General features: G+C 43.4%; 1 protein-coding gene across 1 annotated transcript in view; it reads left to right on the top strand.

Annotated features, from left to right (window-relative positions):
- Positions 1–76: 76 nt before the first annotated feature.
- Positions 77–13,430, top strand: part of LOC121586253 (ubiquitin carboxyl-terminal hydrolase MINDY-3) — a 45,525-nt gene continuing 32,171 nt past the window's right edge. The window contains exons 1-10 of the mRNA XM_045225988.1: positions 77–867; positions 1,012–1,091; positions 1,373–1,433; positions 2,296–2,481; positions 2,738–2,789; positions 3,300–3,414; positions 3,496–3,569; positions 3,685–3,764; positions 4,209–4,279; positions 5,181–5,261. Coding sequence (XP_045081923.1) covers positions 774–867; positions 1,012–1,091; positions 1,373–1,433; positions 2,296–2,481; positions 2,738–2,789; positions 3,300–3,414; positions 3,496–3,569; positions 3,685–3,764; positions 4,209–4,279; positions 5,181–5,261 — 894 coding nt within the window. The 5' untranslated portion in view covers positions 77–773. The remainder of the gene's footprint in view (positions 868–1,011; positions 1,092–1,372; positions 1,434–2,295; positions 2,482–2,737; positions 2,790–3,299; positions 3,415–3,495; positions 3,570–3,684; positions 3,765–4,208; positions 4,280–5,180; positions 5,262–13,430) is intronic.

Genomic DNA, 13,430 nt, shown 5'->3' on the forward strand with positions numbered 1-13,430 from the left:
ATTCTGAACTCACCAATGGGCTGCCAAGCTGGAGCCCGTGCCTTAAGAACATTCTGGATTTGGCCCAATCCACAGCTACGAGCGTTTACGTCACTCAATACACATTTCCAAACAGCTGTTGTAAATAGAATGACAGACGGCTAGCTAGTATTTGATACCGACAATAAGCATATATTTGTACTACTTCGGATGTCCATTACAGGCTTTTGCCTCCTAAAAATGGACTAAACGAAAGTTAGACCTGAATTTAAACTGCCACCGCCTCTATTTGGAACATCAAAACGTGATGCATTTAGCTAGCTAACGTTGCAAACTGGTACTAACGAGTTAACGTTAGCAGGCTAGCAAGGACGGTACGACTTGGAGCAAGGGGAATTGAGCAGTTCGCTAACAGCCTGGCTCGCTAATTTATTGTTATCAATCTGGACAGCTGACCAATTAGCTAGGCAGCTAACGTTAGGTAGCTAGTTTACGCACGCTGCTTTGCTGGAGTAGTGGGCCCACCTAACATTAGCTAGGTTAACTAACTAACTAACGTTGATGCTCATATCTCCCGCCTGTCCGCTGGTCAGACCGGGGAGACTGCCCTGTCACGGAGCTTCGTTGTGGCGGATGCCACCAGCCCCGTCTGCCGAGGGAAGCGAAGCACCAGTTCCTGGAAAATCCGAACGGGACCGTGGCTGTGTGCGCAGTGACAGCTCTGTATTTGATTGTAGTTAGCTAGCCAGCTAACCGTTAGCCAGGGCTGTAGGACCAGTGTAAGGTAAGGAGAGATGGGGGAGTTAAATAAAGAGGTTGTGGATATAGTTTGGGAAAGACCAGGCAGTAACGGGATGTCCGCTTCAATCTTTCGGAGATGGACCCAAGGTAAGCGGCCTCACCTCTGCTTCGCTCCATTCTGGTGCACCCCTCTGTAACCCCCTCTAACCTGAACACAATCCAGACATTGTCAGTGTTGAACCAGGTAGTGGTGGGGCAAAAGAAGTGACTGATGTGATTCCTATTTTACAGGGTTGGTCTTCAGTGAGACAGAACACACAGCACTGGAGCAGTTTGAAGGAGGACCCTGCGCTGTCATTGCTCCTGTACAGGTATGGACCAGTCACCAGACCAGACAGTGCATAACCTTACACAAAAACATGAGTTAGGTGGCCCAGGTAGATAATGTGACAGTGTCTGTTACCAGGGTGATGATATCACGACAGGCACACATCTTCTTAGATAGCACTTTCTGGAAGTCAGCTGACAGGCACTCAGCTGAGAAGCCTTCTCTACTACTGTTTATTATACTGTTTATATTTATTATTGCTTTTTTGATCCTACTGGTGTAGAGATGCTTGTAGAATATTTCCTGATTGTGTGTTTCCTGCAGGCCTTCCTTCTGAAGAACATCTTGTTTAACAGAGAGAGTTCTAACTGGAGACACATCACAGGTAACCCTGACCTCTAACCCTAACCCAGCATTTCCCAAACTCGGTCCTCGGGACCCCAAGGGAAGCACGTTTTGGTTTTTGCCCGTACACTTGTCGTGGCAAAATTACAAACTGTTATTTTAATGCGCTGTATAAGCCTTAAACCTGTACATTTCCAACTGTCTGTTTTGAAGGTCTTGTAAGAAGGAGCTGGTGTTTTTCCACTCTGCTTCTGTTCAACTTGGTCACACGGCATCAGGAAAAAAAGCCTCAGTGTTCTTCTCATATCTGTTCAAGGGCACAGCTGTGTGGAGATATGAGGAGAACAGAGGCTGGCTTGAACAGAAAGGAGTAACGTTATCACTTGTTTGTATGAACACAAGGTAGCGTATGATGCCCTGATCTGCCAGGGAGGGGTGGAACCAGCCATGATTAAGCATTTTTAGGTCCACTATATAAGACGTCAGCATTTCCTGTTGGGCTCTCAACTAATCAACTACGGGTGGTCGTTGACCAGCTCCATTATTGCAATAATGAATCTATAACAAATAAAGATGATTGTTTGAAGAAATGACAAAGTCTGTCTCACTTGATTAGAATTTCCACGACAATACTACACTGCTGATACAAATGATTAAAGCTTGTTGATTAGTTAATTATTTGAATCGGCTGTGTAGTGCAAGGGAAAAAAACAAAACATGCACCCCTTTGGATCCCGAGGACCGAGTTTGGGAAACCCTGCCCTGACCCTGTTTAACAGAGAAAGTTGTAACTGGAGACGCATCATAACTGGGTTTATATTTCTATGGAAACCTAGGCTATATCTTCAGACAGCACCTTGGCAATCAATGAATCTGATTCTCATTGTATGTGTTCCTTGTAGTGGAGGAGCAGAAAGCGGCCCTGTGTTCTACTCTGGCTGAGATCCTGGAACAGGCCTGCTCTACCTCCTCCACTACCTCCTACTGCCTAGTGACCTGGGCCAAGGGACAGAGCCCCCACACTACCACTCACACACCCCTCACAGGGGGTCCAGAGACCAGCCAGAACATACAAGACCAGCAACCTAGTGAGTCCCACTACTCATCAATCCACTAATACCCATCTAATATGAATAACTGCATTGCTGTAGTGAGATGGTATTAATCATTGCATATGATAGTGGGTAGACTAGATAGTGAATAGTATTGCAGTCACTGTCACATTATCTAAAATAATGACATTGTGTTCTGTCAGCGTTACCTAAGTTGTTTCACTTAACTGCTCGGAGTGTGATGCTAAAACGTGTGTGTGTTTGCATCTCTGTGTGTGTCTCCTGTGTGTAGCTGCTTTGGCTGCTGAGGATCTTGGCTTTGAGCGGTTTCACAGCATCCTCCAGTAAGTAACTCTACTGACTGTGGCTCGTCTCTCTATTGGCCATGACTTCATGGAGATGAAAGGAGCACTGCATTGCAGGAAAATCAGGAACACTAGTGTGTGTGTGTGTCTCCATCTGTCTGGGATTGGCTAAGCCTGTGTGTGTGACTGGAGTTTCTCGATAATGATTTACAACCTGCTGACTCGGCACACACACTCCTCACTGATTCCTTAATGAGACACACACACAGTCTTTGATTCTCTGCCAGAGGAGCATTAGATTGCCATCTGGCACATTGCGTAATGACATCATACAACACTGTCAGCATGAACTACTGCACAGTCATAGCAGTGTGACTTTAAATGACTGCTATACAATAAAGTTTTAGTAACTGTTCAGTAGTTGTATGATTATTATACCTACAGTAACCTGAACCCCCCTCCTGTCTCTGACCTCTAAATTAGTGTGATTTCGTTAGAGGTGCTCTCGCTCACCTCTAGCCCCTGACCTTTGACCTCTAACCTCTACAGGAAGCGTATTGTGAAGTCATTATCAGAGCTTAGAGAGGAAGTTGTGTCTCTCTACGAAACCTGGAAAGGGCGCTGTGGAGTCCTGCTCTTCCTCTACTCTGTCATCCTCACCAAGGTAAGGCTCTGCGTGTGTTTGTGTGTGGGTGTGTATTACTCTGTGTGTGTGCATGTAACCACTTTCTCTTTGTGTCTACAGGGGATAGAGAACATAAAGAATGAGATTGAAGATACTACAGAGCCTCTCATAGATCCAGTCTATGGCCACGGCAGGTACGTCCCCTGATCCCTCACTTTATTTAATCTTTATCAGCTACATTTCTTTTGACAACTTGAGCTAAGGGATGTTCCAAAAAGGTTAAGCCACTACCTTTCTTTCTCTCTGCAGTCAGAATCTTGTTAACCTGTTAGTGACGGGCCATGCTGTCTCTAATGTGTGGGACGGAGACAGGGAGTGCTCTGGCATGAGTAAGTACTCCACACACACTGACACAATTATTTTTACATTTTAGTCATTTAGCAGATGCTCTTATCCAGAGCGACTTACAGTATTGAGTGCATACATTTTCATACTTTTTTCGTACTGGTCCCCTGTGGGAATCGAACACACACAGCGGATGACATTTTCTTAGTGCAAAGTGTTGTGCAATAAACCTCATTATCTGGCAGCGTGATTTAATTTGAAACTTTTCTTCAATGTGCATTATGAAGAAGCAACTATTTATTGCTCAGTTTACTAATGGTGTTACGGAGAAGTTGTCGTCTCCTGGTGACTGTCATCCCACAGCTGAACACTAGATGGCAGTGATCAGCCACACTTTCACTGGGGGAACATGCACACAGAGACTGTCCAAAGAAGTTGTTTCACTTAAAGTTTTTTGGGTCTAAGCTGGGCCTCTCTCTTTTCCTCAGAGCTCCATGGTATCCACAACCAGGCATCAGTGGGCTTCCTCACTCTCATGGAGTCACTACGCTACTGCAAGGTACGAACACACACACACATACTGACATTCCTTCAGGCTTGTTATGTCCAAACCATGGTGGTGAGTTTGTGTTCTTGTTCACTAGTCTCGAATGATTGCGGAGAGAGATTCAAACATGCTGTGATAGAATCAGCACCACAAATAATCCCATTCTCATACACACTCCCTCTCTCACACATACTGACACTTGTGTGTGACTGACTCTGTGTAGTAGGACATTTATGATCTGGATAGTGGTGGAAAACACAAACCACTCTGCAAGCTCCCATGTGAAAATGTGTTTGGAGGCAATAGTCCTAACCCCAACCCTACACACACCCCACACTCACACATACTGGGAGATTCGAGGGCGAGAATAACATTTTACAGAAAAGAAAAAAGACAGATTTTCACCCTTTGGAGACTAGGGTGTAGCTCAGTTGGTAGAGCATGGAACCCAGGGTTGTGGGTTCGATTCCCACGGGGGACCAGTATGAAAAAAAAAAAAAAAAGTGCACTCACCAACTGTAAGTCGCTCTGGATAAGAGCGTCTGCTAAATGACTAAAATGTAAATGTAAATGTGTAAGGAGCCGGGACTACAGTAGAGTAGTAGAATAGCTGAGTAAGTCTGGGTAGCTGAGTTAGACCTGGGTACATTGGTATGTTCATGCTATAAACCTGCCCATTGAACAACCATTGTATTAGCAACAATATCACATAGCCTTCTCTTCTCTATTACTGTACATATTTTATTACGACATCCGATTGTATTCCCTGATCATTCCTCCTGTCAGTTGAACTGGCATCAGAAATACTTTAGAGTCTGTAAAACGAACCTGGTCTGGGTTCAGACAGTAAAGTCAGTCTGGAGTCCGAATCAGAACTGCTTTGCTCCAGTTGTGGTTTGTATGTGTGTTTCAGGTAGGTGCGTTCCTGAAGTCTCCGAAGTTCCCTATATGGATCCTTGGCAGTGAGACTCATCTCTCAGTGTTCTTCGCCAAGGTAAGAATCCCACAAAAACACACACTCAACCTGGGCCCTGTGTGTCTGTGTGTAATATAAGCCAGTCTCTCTTCCAGCGGCAGGTCAGAAAAAGCCGTACCAGGAATGTGTGCTTTAACAGATTTAGTACTGCACAGTTCACATCAGAGAGAGAGAGACTGGGAGAGCGAGAGAAGGAGGTATTAGAAAAGATAGGACGGCAGTAGTATGGTCTTATATGGCTAGTTGCTGCTGTTTTTTGGCGTTGTCTTGAAGCCTTGCGGTCAGCTGCAACCGGGCCAAGCAGCACAAAACATCCACACACCCTTACACACACACACACACACCAGTGTTTTGGGCCAAGCAGTGTGCGTGTAACACAGCTGATGTGAGGGTTGAGAAATGACAGCATGTTCACAACGTTTATTAATTGTTACAAATGGACTCTTATAGCTGGACTCCTTAATGGTGAAACTGCCCCGTCTGTTTGAGATATCACAACAACAAAGAAGTTACTGCAAGCAACGAACACAGTTTTTTCCCCTCAGACATCAGTGCGCAATATGTACTGCAATTTCTTTTTTTATCATGCTGCGCAGCAACAGAAACAATAGGTTGTTAAATAAAACGGCAATACGGTGCTGAGTGTTTGATTTGACTGCTGGGGGGCAAGGAGACCCCCAGCTCCGCTAAAACCATTGACAACTACTTTCCGTTTTCAAGGGATTGTTAAATAAATGTTGTATAGCTAACTATTTGGTTTTAATATCACCTCTTGAAGAGCATAGTCAGAACGTCACATTTCCGATCATTCCACATTTAGCTAGTTCTAGCATCAGAGTTATACAGCAAGTAACTGCATGCTTTTCATGATCAGTAAACATCAATTGAAAATGTAATTTCAGGTGCGTGAGGGTAGCCTATCTATTTGGCATGTAGCTAGCTAGCTAGATAAGCAAATGACGTGTCATTTAGCTTGCTTCATCAGAGAGTAGGCTTTTGGAAAGAGCTTGACATTGGCAAGTCCTTGTCCTGGTAAAGTAGTCATTCACGCTACTGTCATCACCACTATAATAGATGGCAAGCAAATTAAACAATATTTGGATATAGCCATCTAGTTTATCCACTTAAAATTAGCTTCTTAACTAGCCATATACAGTGAGCTCCAAAAGTATTGGGACAGTGACACATTTGTTGTTGTTTTGGCTCTGTACTCCAGCACTTCGGATTTGAAGTACATTTTTACATTTTACATTTTATTCATTTAGCAGACGCTCTTATCCAGAGCGACTTACAGGAGCAATTAGGGTTAAGTGCCTTGCTCAAGGGCACATCGACAGATTTTTCACCTAGTCGGCTCGGGGATTAGAACCAGCGACCTTTCGGTTACTGGCACAACGCTCTTAACCACTAAGCTACCTAATGGTAAATCATGTATTGTTATTCTCAAGTCACTTTTATTGTAAATAAGATACCGTATGTTTCTAAACACTTCTACATTAATGTGGATGCTACCATGATTACAGATAGTCCTGAATGAATTGTGAATAATGATGAGTGAAAAAGTTAGACGCACAAATATAATATCATATAACCATTACAATAACAGTGGAGGTTAGCATTTTTGGGCGGGTATGATATTTGTGCCTAACTTTCAGCAGCAATCGCGATTAAATACTTAAAAACTAAGTTGAAAAGGGAATGTTGGCTAACTTTGCTAGGTAGGCTTACATTGGTTGGAGGAAAAAAGTACATTAGGTCTACTTACCACTATATATTTAGCCAACTGTACGAAGTTTCTACTGGTAGCTTTCAAAGTAAACATTATCAGCTAACAGTACATCGGCAAATGCGCCCTTCTGCTGCTTGACAGGCAGAGCCCACAAAGGATGGGGAAATTATATTAAACCACTCGTACTTATCAGGTATAATTTTATTTTATCACTCAAATATCCAATTAATGGTGGCCAACATTGAGAGCTACCAATGCTACCCTCACGTATTACATAATCCATTGATGTTTACTGATCATGAAAAGCATGCAAGTACTTGCTATATACAGTGGGGAGAACAAGTATTTGATACACTGCCGATTTTGCAGGTTTTCCTACTTACAAAGCATGTAGAGGTCTGTAATTTTTATCATAGGTACACTTCAACTGTGAGAGACGGAATCTAAAACAAAAATCCAGAAAATCACATTGTATGATTTTTAAGTAATTAATTTGCATTTTATTGCATGACATAAGTATTTGATCACCTACCAACCAGTAAGAATTCCGGCTCTCACAGACCTGTTAGTTTTTCTTTAAGAAGCCCTCCTGTTCTCCACTCATTACCTGTATTAACTGCACCTGTTTGAACTCGTTACCAGTATAAAAGACACCTGTCCACACACTCAATCAAACAGACTCCAACCTCTCCACAATGGCCAAGACCAGAGAGCTGTGTAAGGACATCAGGGATTAAATTGTAGACCTGCACAAGGCTGGGATGGGCTACAGGACAATAGGCAAGCAGCTTGGTGAGAAGGCAACAACTGTTGGCGCAATTATTAGAAAATGGAAGAAGTTCAAGATGACGGTCAATCAACCTCGGTCTGGGGCTCCATGCAAGATCTCACCTCGTGGGGCATCAATGATCATGAGGAAGGTGAGGGATCAGCCCAGAACTACACGGCAGGACCTGGTCAATGACCTGAAGAGAGCTGGGACCACAGTCTCAAAGAAAACCATTAGTAACACACTACGCCGTCATGGATTAAAATCCTGCAGCGCACGCAAGGTCCCCCTGCTCAAGCCAGCGCCCGTCTGAAGTTAGCCAATGACCATCTGGATGATCCAGAGGAGGAATGGGAGAAGGTCATGTGGTCTGATTAGACAAAAATAGAGCTTTTTGGTCTAAACTCCACTCGCCGTGTTTGGAGGAAGAAGAAGGATGAGTACAACCCCAAGAACACCATCCCAACCGTGAAGCATGGAGGTGGAAACATCATTCTTTGGGGATGCTTTTCTGCAAAGGGGACAGGACGACTGCACCGTATTGAGGGGAAGATGGATGGGGCCATGTATCGCGGTAATGGCCAACAATCTCCTTCCCTCAGTAAGAGCATTGAAGATGGGTCGTGGCTGGGTCTTCCAGCATGACAATGACCCGAAACACACAGCCAGGGCAACTAAGGAGTGGCTCCGTAAGAAGCATCTCAAGGTCCTGGAGTGGCCTAGCCAGTCTCCAGACCTGAACCCAATAGAAAATCTTTGGAGGGAGCTGAAAGTCTGTATTGCCCAGCGACAGCCCCGAAACCTGAAGGATCTGGAGATGGTCTGTATGGAGGAGTGGGCCAAAATCCCTGCTGCAGTGTGTGCAAACCTGGTCAAGACCTACAGGAAACGTATGATCGCTGTAATTGCAAACAAAGGTTTCTGTACCAAATATTAAGTTCTGCTTTTCTGATGTATCAAATACTTATGTCATGCAATAAAAAGCAAATGTAATTACTTAAATCATACAATGTGATTTTCTGGATTTTTGTTTTAGATTCCGTCTCTCACAGTTGAAGTGTACCTATGATAAAATATTACAGACCTCTACATGCTTTGTAAGTAGGAAAACCTGCAAAATCGGCAGTGTATCAAATACTTGTTCTCCCCACTGTAACTCTGATAGAGCTGAGCAAAATGTGCGCAATTGTTTTGCATGCAAAAATCTGAAATGTGTAGTTCTGACTATGCTCTTCAATAGGTGATGATATTACAACCAAATAATTAACATTTATTTAACAATCCCTTGAAAATGGCATGCAGTTGTCAATGGTTTTAGCGGAGACGGGGGGTATTGTGACGCTTTATTGATAACGACATACAGTGGGGGAAAAAAGTATTTAGTCAGCCACCAATTGTGCAAGTTCTCCCAGTTAAAAAGATGAGAGAGGCCTGTAATTTTCATCATAGGTACACGTCAACTATGACAGACAAAACGAGAAAAAAAAATCCAGAAATCACATTGTAGGATTTTTAATGAATTTATTTGCAAATTATGGTGGAAAATAAGTATTTGGTCAATAACAAAAGTTTTTTCAATACTTTGTTATATACCCTTTGTTGGCAATGACACAGGTCAAACGTTTTCTGTAAGTCTTCACAAGGTTTTCACACACTGTTGCTGGTATTTTGGCCCATTCCTCCATGCAGATCTCCTCTAGAGCAGTGATGTTTTGGGGCTGTCGCTGGGCAACATGGACTTTCAACTCCCTCCAAAGATTTTCTATGGGGTTGAGATCTGGAGACTGGCTAGGCCACTCCAGGACCTTGAAATGCTTCTTACGAAGCCACTCCATCGTTGCCCGGGCGTTGTGTTTGGGATCATTGTCATGCTGAAAGACCCAGCCACGTTTCATCTTCAATGCCCTTGCTGATGGAAGGAGGTTTTCACTCAAAATCTCACGATACATGGCCCCATTCATTCTTTCCTTTACACGGATCACTCGTCCTGGTCCCTTTGCAGAAAAACAGCCCCAAAGCATGATGTTTCCACCCCCATGCTTCACAGTAGGTATGGTGTTCTTTGGATGCAACTCAGCATTCTTTGTCCTCCAAACACGACGAGTTGAGTTTTTACCAAAAAGTTATATTTTGGTTTCATCTGACCATATGACATTCTCCCAATCCTCTTCTGGATCATCCAAATGCACTCTAGCAAACTTCAGACGGGCCTGGACATGTACTGGCTTAAGCAGGGGGACACGTCTTGCACTGAAGGATTTGAGTCCCTGGCGGCGTAGTGTGTTACTGATGGTAGGCTTTGTTACTTTGGTCCCAGCTCTCTGCAGGTCATTCACTAGGTCCCCCCGTGTGGTTCTGGGATTTTTGCTCACCGTTCTTGTGATCATTTTGACCCCACGGGGTGAGATCTTGCGTGGAGCCCCAGATCGAGGGAGATTATCAGTGGTCTTGTATGTCTTCCATTTCCTAATAATTGCTCCCACAGTTGATTTCTTCAAACCAAGCTGCTTACCTATTGCAGATTCAGTCTTCCCAGCCTGGTGCAGGTCTACAATTTTGTTTCTGGTGTCCTTTGACAGCTCTTTGGGCTTGGCCATAGTGGAGTTTGGAGTGTGACTGTTTGAGGTTGTGGACAGGTGTCTTTTATACTGATAACAAGTTCAAACAGGTGCCATTAATACAGGTAACGAGTGGAGGACAGAGGAGCCTCTTAAAGAAGAAGTTACAGGTCTGTGAGAGCCAGAAATCTTGCTTGTTTCTAGGTGACCAAATACTTATTTTCCACCATAATTTGCTAATAAATTCATAAAAAATCCTACAATGTGATTTTCTGGATTTTTTTCTCAATTTGTCTGTCATAGTTGATGTGTACCTATGATGAAAATTACAGGCCTCTCTCATCTTTTTAAGTGGGAGAACTTGCACAATTGGTGGCTGACTAAATACTTTTTTTCCCCACTGTATAACAATGGTGGTGGGGTGGCCAGTGGCACTGTTTCCCCCTACTGCGCATTCTAAGTAAAATTACTTAGTAACAATTTGGAGCACTATTTTAGATTTTTCTTGGAAGAATTTCTTACTATCGTTCAAAGAACCTCCTGCATATGTATACAGGCGCTGGATTCTGTTGGCTGTGAATTGTGTGTGTTTGTGAGCTAGAGGGTGTGTAACTGTATACTGCTATACCTGCGTATCAAAGCCAGCAATCAGCTTAAGGCGGAGCTAATTGATTCTCTCTGGTACAGGATATGGCATCAGAGGAAAACAGAATGTTACAGCTAGCGTTTACCTCATAACACCACACCCAATGGATTTCCGAGGAAATGTGTAATACAATTATTGTATGAAGTGATCGTTAACTCCAAAAGCAGCAGGTTCCAGGCCTTTTAAAGGGGTCTAATATTGAGATGAGTCCAAGTCCCATATCATCTAATGTGTAGACTCCGCTCATGTCTTGAGGGTTGGAAACATCTTGATGTTGGAGTGAACTATCATTTGTTCCATGTCCCCTGGGATAAAGCAGGGTACTGGGTAGTGTCTGCCTGCTAGGGGACTGGAACACATGTAGAGGCAAACTAGATGACCCAGAGTCATGGTCCTCATGATTTCATTGTGATGACTACCAATAACCACCATGGCTCCCAAGGCACTGGCAACATAGTACACACATTCCTGAGAGCAGGGAACATGATCCTGATTAGCGTTATTTGCCGTAGTGTGTGTGTGTGTGTGTGTGTGTGTGTGCGCGCGCCCTCAGGTGGATGGTTTCTTGTTGGGAATGTGATCCCAGAGTTCCCATCTGGATCCGTTTGTCCCGCTGGAGATTGTGTACACACTCTGTAGACCTCTAATTTCTGATACGTTTATTTGGCTGGAAAGAGGGGAGACTCAGCCATGGTGTGGTTGAAGTAACACATTTAATACAGTATTGTAAGGACAAGTTACATCTTAGATGCAAGAGCATAGTACAAAATTAATAGCATGGCATGTTTACAGTATGTCAAAAGCAGTGGTTAAAAAGCCCTAATGGCTAAGAAGCAAATGAGTCTCAAGACTATATAGTCATTCTGAATTACGTATACATGCATCATTACAGACATTGGGTGACATGAATCTCATTTATCTTTCAATTGAACAATGAGAACAGTGAGGCATCTGCTGATTTGTGTACAGAGAGTGATATTCAGCAGCTTAAGCAAGTTCAAGGTTGGATTGTCACAAGTTGAGGCCTCTGAGAATTCTGTGTGATCTGGGTCACAGGGTTATAGAAAAACACTTGTACTTCAAACCATTTAAACTTTTGTGCAAGCAATTAAACATGTTTACGCATATTATTATGGTAAGCAAAGATATGTAGGATATGGCATCCGGTTTAGGTTCTCCTCCGTCCACACACACACACACACACACACACACACTCACAGGAGCGGTCTGCCCTGTCACACACACACTCACATACTGCAGTGCATACTGCATACCGTGTCATAACTGTGGGTTGTGAGAAGAGAGTAAATGTCCTATCTAGAACAGTTGTAACTAGTTCATGTCTGTGTGTGTGATGATGACGACAACAGCGTTCAGTGTGTTGGTGTTGAGAGACCTCTGGAGCTGACCTCAAACCATGAATCTTGTCCCTCTTCGCTGTGTGTGTGATGCCTGTGCTAGTATTCCCCTGTGTCCCTACCTAGTGTGTGTGTGTGTGTGTGTGTGTGTGTGATGTCCCATCATTGTTACTGTGTGGCTTTTAGACCATTAGTGTGTGACTGCCTAATAGCATTAGTGTTTTTATCTGATCTAACGGGACAAAAGCTCCCCCTCTCCACCACCCTCCCTCCCTTTACCTTTCTCACCCCCCATCCACCTCTCTTCATCCCATTACAGGCTCTCTATAATGGCCTGTAATGGGATCTGAGGCCTTCTGTCACCACAGAGAAAGTGAGAAGGAAGGAGAGGAGAGGGGGATGAGACTACAGAGGGAGGAGAAGGAAGGAAGGCAGGAGAAGAGAGATTGTGGAGAGAAGATGTGTATTTGAAAACTGAGACAACATCCATACCTACTCCTATTAACCCTTTACACTCATGGAAATTACCCTATATGGATAGGGCTACATTTAAATGTTTCTTACAGAAGAAATATGGAATGCATAACCGTGGCAGCAATTAAAAGGTTTGGAGATTATGGGAAAAGTATTAGACTAAAGGTGAGGACACAATGGTTCACCTGAGTCAAGACTGAATCCAAACATTACACTGTTGATTTTATGTGCGTTTTACATTTACTATACTTTTCGCCGCGTTTGTTGATAACGAAATCAGAAAATGCTCTGCATACATTCAGTAACATGACAGGAATATTATTGGAAAATTTGGTGTAGATGCAATATAAAACAAGGGTTTGAGTGAGAGGTCTGACTGGTGTTTCCAAGTGGCCACTCACCTCTCCAAAGTGTGCACAGTTCCTAAGTAATTTCAATGTACTATTCTATTTTTAAAGCTCTCTTAGCTGTGCCACTGAGGAACTAGAGCAAGCACACTTGTAGTTGTTTTGTTTGGAACACAGCACAGCATCCCCGCCTTTACACAATTACTGTTGATGTTTACGCAATCCAAAAACGGACCATTATAAATTCGCAATCTGGGTCAGGTGAGCATAATTTGAAAACTTATTCTATTGCCAACATGACTAGCT

Source organism: Coregonus clupeaformis, chromosome 17 (genome assembly GCF_020615455.1).
Source record: "Coregonus clupeaformis isolate EN_2021a chromosome 17, ASM2061545v1, whole genome shotgun sequence".
Classification (NCBI taxonomy): domain Eukaryota; kingdom Metazoa; phylum Chordata; class Actinopteri; order Salmoniformes; family Salmonidae; genus Coregonus; species Coregonus clupeaformis.